The sequence below is a fragment of the Perna viridis genome, chromosome 3 (assembly GCF_037379345.1).
Source record: "Perna viridis isolate PV_CMFRI_1.1 ecotype Kerala chromosome 3, ASM3737934v1, whole genome shotgun sequence".
Classification (NCBI taxonomy): Eukaryota; Metazoa; Mollusca; class Bivalvia; order Mytilida; family Mytilidae; genus Perna; species Perna viridis.
Genome location: NC_142447.1, coordinates 24,079,739 through 24,086,911, shown reverse-complemented (window position 1 = coordinate 24,086,911; position 7,173 = coordinate 24,079,739). Strand labels below are relative to the sequence as shown.

The window sequence follows — 7,173 nt, the reverse complement described above, 5'->3', positions numbered from 1 at the left end:
AAAATGATGGCACTGACAAAATTATGTATCGTATTTTGCCAAAATTTGTATGTTATTTGACCTTGAGGTTAAAGGTCATAAGGTTAAAAATCATACCAAATATTAGAAATATCAAAAGACAAAGTTTGTATGAAAAACGTTAAGAAGAAGAAAAGTCCTTACAGGGGGTGATTTTGGGTCAAGATGAAGGAAAAACAAAGATATACTATATATTTTTATTTTTGGTATGTATGTTTCAGTGGAGAGCATCTACTACACATCCATGCATACATTTAATTAATATCTTCTTGCTCTTGTTAGCGATACGGGTCTGAAGATGGCCTATTTTCGTACATTTCAAAGTGTCAAAAATTAAGAATTTTGGTTGCTATGGTAACCAGATCTAAACAAATCAGACTGTAGTTTGACAAATTTCCACCATTAGATATAAAAAAATACATTCAAATTTTTTTTGGTGTTTTTTAGGCCCAAATTTGGTGGATGCTAAGGAATGGTCATTGCTGTGGTTACGATGAAAACATTTTTCATTTTTTTTTTATATTAATTCATTTTTTGCCATTAAATCCTACATATTGCAAGTCAATTTGGTTCAAATGTCTGACATCGATAAATCACCTACTGCATGATTCTTAGGTGGACTGCTTCAGTATTTCAAACACTAGAGTTAACGGTGATTACCAGTGACAAAAACGCGACACAACATAGATATGCAGACGACCATAGAGAGTTTATTAATTCGTTTTTTTTTTCATATTCTAACTTCAAAGATCAATGTTACAAATATCACTGTATACCTTAAATAATATATCAAAATATCACGTGCATTGTATTGTGTTATTCAATCTAAAGATATACACTGTTGCCCTTTTAGAGCTTGAAATTAAAAGGACAGATAATTTTTGTAACAATTGTATTTTCGACAAGGAGTCGAGTGACAAGTCATAACGCTAAGTGTTACCGGTTATATTCATAAGTCGATGCATGTTAAAAACAATAATAAATAGATATTTGTGTAAACATTTGCTGCCGAATTTTTTGAAGTCCTAAAATAGGTTGTTGATTCCTCTGCTGATTTGTCTTGGAACCCTGCAAAAGATACAGTTTAAAGTTGAAAAATGCAAACCCCTTTAAAAATAATGTTTATTATCTTTGACGAAGCAATGGATTGAAAATTATGATGTACAAATGCCAACTATGTATGATTCAGTTAAATATACATATGTATGTTACATAGATTCCGTGCTAATTGTATTCACCCCTATTACAGTAACCAAAATCATTTTTGTAACTCACCTAAAAATATGTTTAAATGTTTCTAATTACAAATACACATAGTACTCACCACGTTTTTCATGATTAGAATCAGCTGAAATGTAGAAATTTATAACGTTAAAAAGTTGCACCTAGTACGCATAATTTGAATTGGAACCATATAATTGCTTTTCTTGGAAGTTTTCTAATAATAATAAAGAGAACAAATAAATGATTTTTTTCCGTTCAAAGATTGATAAAATAATTCAATCATTTAAATGATGTATTTGGTTACAATTTCGAATTTGTATTTTGTAAAAAAAGTTGTAGTTCAAAATCATTTACTAGGATTTGAGTCAGAGTTGTTCTTCTTTCGACAGATCCAATTCCAAGTTGTAATGTTGCGCTTGTCTCACAAAAAGACAAAATAATCGCTTTAGATCTGCTGAATGTTTGAAAAAAAATTAAAGCTGTTTCCCGTAATTTCATAATCATCCTTGACACAAAACTTGATAATCTAAATATTGTAATCACACATCACATTAACGAGGACTAATTATCATAGGCCGACATTAAAATTTTATAGACCTCATATTTGCAGAAAATATACTGAAATCTGATAATTGAGCCACACGAATATTTGATAGGACACAATATGTTTGTCTATTTTGTTTAGATATTTATCTTCTTTTCATGTTTTTAATATCAATAACAAAGAGTTTGTAAAGCAATTAAAGTACCTCAATTGATCAAATTCAAAAGCAAAATGCGGCATTAAGTAATGTGATATAAGGTAATGGGGTATAAGAATAATTTTAGCATACACTTATTATAAACAAAATCAAGTTTTAATTTGTTTTGAAAATTAATCAAAAGTAAGTCTTTTTTTCAAATAAAAAAAATATTTCTTTTTCAATATGTAAAATAGGGTCCTAATGAGTATAGTAAGAGGGGCTCGGGCGATAAGTTATGCAAACGGATCATTGTAGATTTGAAAATGGAAAGTTTACTCCCAAGAAGAACCGTATGCATGCATTGTTTTGAGAAAAACTCACCATTTAATATAATTACATGATGACTGACGACATCTCGTCTTGAGTTTCTACAGATGTATGTTCCAGCATCATCCATTGTACTTTTTCGAATCTCTAATGTACTGTATAATGTACGTGTGTCTCTGTGTCTGTATTCAGTTATACTGATACCAGCTTCTGTATCGGTTTTCAGTTTGCGACCATTTAGAAACCAGTCCATGAAGTCTGGCACTGTTGAATCACTTGAAGCGTTACATGATATTCGTATTGGATCACCCTTTTCGGTGAAATTTGGTCCTGATATCTGAATAACTATTTGAGAAAATTCATTAAAAAGCATGAGCCCAGAAATATGATTCAAACAATAAAGCGATTACATTGAATTTCTGATATAAATGGGAGAAATAGTTTAGAACCAAATTATTCGAGTTGAGTAAAATCAAAATATCGTTAATAGTAAAATGGTATCCTGTGAAAATGTTCATGACATTTAGAGAATTAAGAATGGAACACGAATATTTAGGACGAGTTATGATGCTGAAATGTGTGATAACTGTATTGATATAATACTGAAGTATTAATTTCGATATTTAAAATATTATATATTTTATATTGAGGAATTGAGGAGCTGTAAGTAATGTAAGTATATATTTTTACCTATGATTTGTTCAAATTCATCCGTACCTCAAAAAAGAATGTAACATAAGCTAACTGTTTAATCAATTTCTTGAAAATAATTCAATAAATACTACGAAAAGACAACGACTATTGACATGAAAGCATTATATTTACTCAGGTATTTCGTTGATGGACTTAGGATATAAATAATAGATAGCGTAGTAATTTAACAGAAACAGTAATAAAAGATTACCTTTGTCTTTATCTATGGGCGGAAGATCTGAAACAGACATGTAATCAATTTCAGCCAATTACATGTGAATTATAAACGACTTATTTGGAAATGTATGTTTTCATGCATGCTTATCTTGCACTTTTGTAGATGATTTAATGTTTCGAATACAAGTGCAAAGTTAATATACATTAAACAAGCAGAGATGAAAAAGATAAAACAATAACTTCAACTTAAACACAAAATTCACCCTTAGAAAAGAAAAATAAATAAACAAATAAATAAATGAAAAAAAAAAAAAAGAAAAACGATAACTTAATTATGGAAGTGGCACAATGGATAATTTCTTCAAAACCGAGGATTAGGTGCATATATATGTATTTGATGGTGAATTACGTAACTTTTTACAGAAGCTAGACGTTTTATAGTTACCATTCTACAGTATGTGATTGACGTAACCAATTTGTGATGCTGTCATACTTATCATTTATACTTCTTTTATTACATTTGGTTTTATTTACTTTAACTTTATCTATTGAAAATCAAGTTTTCAATTAAGTTTTGTCTTAGTTATATTTTACTAAGTAACATAAGCATGCGACTTACGAATAACGTTTAGTGTAATTGCTCTATACATTTCCTCTTTTGTGCTGATCTGACAATCATATACTCCAGCGTGGTCTTTGGTAACGTCTTTGATCACAAGATTCCATTGGTAACTCCTGTCTGGATGATCGATGTAGTAACGGGGATCATTGGTAAAGACAAAATCACCGATGGTCAGAGGGTGCTCCTCATTCCATCTTTTCCACACAACCTTAAAGAAAAAAGTGTAATATTATATTTTTTTAAAGTAACATGACTATATCGTACAACAAGAAAGAATCCCAATTCTCAGCTTGCTTCTTAATTTCGATATATTTAAGCCAGAAAGTACATGGCATCTAAAAACAGAATTTGCCTTGAATTTAATGACCAGAAATATATAAAACAACTTGAAAGTTAGTTGCAAAAATTACCTTTTTAGTACCTAAGTTGGCTACTGAGCATGGTAAAGTAGCTGTTGAACCAACATAAGCAGTTATATTTGTGCCTGTATCAATGAAGGATGGTGAAATATAGCCATTTAAATTCCACTCAGATTGTGATGCTGAAACATAAATTTTGAATTTTGAAATGATTTGTTATTACAATATATTATTTTTAATATTTATAACAATAAACTTCCAACTTAACTCATTTCTTTCAACATCATTAAGTATCAATTATAAATGAGAACAAAATGCCAGCTTAAATTTCGTTTTACACGTTTTACATGTTTAAATATAACAGTTATTTATGAACTATATCTTGTGATGTATTTTTTCTTCAAAAAGTTAAGTGAAAAAAATATACATGTAAATGTTAAGTATGTCTATCATGTTTTCATTATATCCGAATTTAGACGCACTTAACTGTATATTGAATATTACAGTTGATAATAAAACACTGTTATACATGTATCAAGTCGTTTTTGAAAAAAAATGTGACCGTAACTGTTTGTTGAAAAATGAAGATTATTAGTAAAGACAGTTTACGCTCAACTAAAACTGCGATCAATACAACAATAACGTTTATACATTTTATGGGATGAGGATATATATTGACATAAAAAAAAACAAAAAAACATCGTTTTCTTATAGAAAAAAAAACAGTATTTTTTTCATCCGGTGGGATTGATCTTTCTCGATTTCGGAACCCGTTAAGGAAACATCACTGGAGTAATTTGACCGTTTCCTTTTCTCCTTTTTCCGTTTTTGTCTCCTTAGACCGACTGATTTGACTCAAGTCCAAAATGACAAAAAAAATCATTGGCACACATTGGTCGTTTTCTTCTCCGCTGCTCTTTTGCCTGCTGACCAAGTCCCTCTTTGTGCGTTTGAACAGCGTGATCAGAATTATTACGTGCGTTGGTCATGCTGCAATGATTTTGGGCATTTTCGGAAGATATGTTCTGATTTCTGGACGCATTATTGTCTACTGAAGGCACTTTTTCCGAATTTAATCGATTTTATTAATTTTCGTGAAGCTCTTTACTCGACGCTAGCTAGTTACAGAATGCAGAACGCACGTGAAACGTTTACATAGGGATTGGGTACTCACACAGCGTGAGAAAACACGTGAATATCTTGTTAAGGTTATGACATGAAATCAATGTCGTCGAAGTGTAAAAGGTGTTTTCCTACTTACTGGACATAGCTTTTAACTAAAATACGTATAAACAACCATATTAAACGACATTGGCAGTGTTACAACATTTAAAAACACCAAAACACAGAGGGTTCATTACATTTATTGAACTTGGAATAACAAGTAAGTGCTGGTTTTGGCTTTTACTTAATAATTTTGATTTTACGCAATTTTCGTACTTAATTTATTTTGAGATTTATATAAATTAGCTCTTGTGGTGCTCACGAGAGAAATGTCATATCACCCTTTGAAAAATGTGTACAGTATATACAGGAGTTTGTAATATAAATAGGAGTGGCAAATTTCGTATTTGCTAACGCAACATAATCTAAAGTGAGAAAATGGAAATCGAAATGTTTTTTAATGAATACAGTTATTTTATAAGTATTAAACCCCCGCCAGTACTTTAAAAGAGAGAGGAAAAAAAAAATAAAATAAAATAAAATACAAAAAAAAAACCAACCAAACAAATAAAAAATTACCAAAAAAAAAAAAAAAAAAAAAAAAAAAAAACAAAACAAAACCAAAAACGTAAAACATAGAACATATAAGATGACAAAAAACAGACAAAAAAAAACAAGACAAAAGCAAAGCAAACTAACTCATAACTATTAATTTTATGATACGTCTAGGTCTTACCTGTGTATTTCAAAAGACAAAGTAATCCAACAATAACATTTGCAAATCCATTTATAACCGGAAGAGTTTTCTTCATTTTTTGTCACATTGTTCCTGTTTTGGCATTTCTACTGAATCCATAAGGAAGAGCTGTTTTTTTTGCACTCGATTATATTATATATTCAGAAAATTGGATGATAGCGTGTTCTATAAACCTCAAAAAGAACATCTTTTTAATTACTTCAAAATTGTCGTAATAAACGTGGAGGTAAAAGAGTAAAAGAGACGTGCAAATGAAGATTATTTCCTTCAAAATATAAACATTTAACACTCCCCTCTGATTTCACTTCAATACTCAGTAATTGGTTACAGAAGTATTTCTAAAAACGAGAAGATCAATTATTACCTCTGAATGGATCGTTTTATTAACCACGAACGGGATAATGTTAAATTGTTGAGTATCAGTAAGTTGTAAATATTTCATCTTTGAAAAGTGCAATAGAGGTTAAACAGAAAATTAGTTTAATTGTGTAAATTCTCATCTCACTGCATAATTACAATTACTTATCGATTTAGACGTTCTTCTGTAGTACACGATAGATTATAGTTTAAAGTCCGCCATAATGTATAGATAGTTAAGCATAATGAAAACCCAAATATTTACTTTAAAAAAATGAAAATTCTATTGTTTAGAGAAAAAAATATTAGTCGCAGTTCAATGAATCAATACAAAGAGAGTAGTGTCCTTATTTTAACCCTTTGAGCAAACATATTGAGTTATCATTTGAAAAATTATCACCAATATCTTAAAAACGCATTTAAAATCATATTTCACTTTAGATGTCGTTTGACCTTTGCCTACATTTTTTGGCATATAAGAGGATATATTTTGCGCAAAACTAAACCATTATTTCCACTACTCGAATGGTTTGGCAAGAAATCAAACAACATTTTTTTCAAAAATGTGAAGGAATGCATACTCAAACTATTGTTTTTTTAATAACACATGTTCTTTATAATCAAATGAAAAACAACTGTTTATTCAGGTCTTCCAAATGATGAACCAATTGTCAATGCTAGATTGAATATTCAGCATCAAGAACTGCTAAGGACAAAATTCAAACGGTTTCCTCTAATATTTTACTAGTATAAATGACCCCTTCCTAAATCTCCTTAAATCTTCTGACAACC

General features: G+C 29.9%; 1 protein-coding gene across 2 annotated transcripts; it reads right to left on the bottom strand.

Annotated features, from left to right (window-relative positions):
- Nucleotides 1-708: 708 nt before the first annotated feature.
- On the bottom strand, nucleotides 709-6,429 carry LOC148621536 (zwei Ig domain protein zig-8-like). 2 transcript variants are annotated; one of them, XM_088576033.1, is made up of 7 exons: nucleotides 6,004-6,429; nucleotides 4,155-4,285; nucleotides 3,742-3,952; nucleotides 3,157-3,183; nucleotides 2,307-2,597; nucleotides 1,346-1,366; nucleotides 709-1,086 (listed from the first exon to the last, which is right to left on the bottom strand). In XM_088576033.1, the coding sequence occupies exons 1-7, from the start codon at nucleotides 6,077-6,079 to the stop codon at nucleotides 968-970; spliced, it is 876 nt and encodes a 291-aa protein (XP_088432159.1). In that variant the 5' UTR covers nucleotides 6,080-6,429; the 3' UTR covers nucleotides 709-967. The 2 variants fall into 2 exon arrangements, with proteins under 2 accessions (XP_088432159.1, XP_088432158.1); XM_088576032.1 differs by having other exon boundaries at nucleotides 1,343-1,366; nucleotides 6,004-6,424.
- Nucleotides 6,430-7,173: the final 744 nt, after the last annotated feature.

Excerpts from the sequence above, each read along its gene's own strand:
- LOC148621536 (XM_088576032.1), bottom strand. The coding sequence starts at position 6,079 with ATGAAGAAAACTCTTCCGGTTATAAATGGATTTGCAAATGTTATTGTT. Across the intron at positions 4,286-6,003 it reads TTGTCTTTTGAAATACACAG|CATCACAATCTGAGTGGAAT; the intron begins GTAAGACCTAGA and ends TTTATGTTTCAG. Across the intron at positions 1,087-1,342 it reads TTCTAATCATGAAAAACGTG|GGTTCCAAGACAAATCAGCA; the intron begins GTGAGTACTATG and ends TATCTTTTGCAG.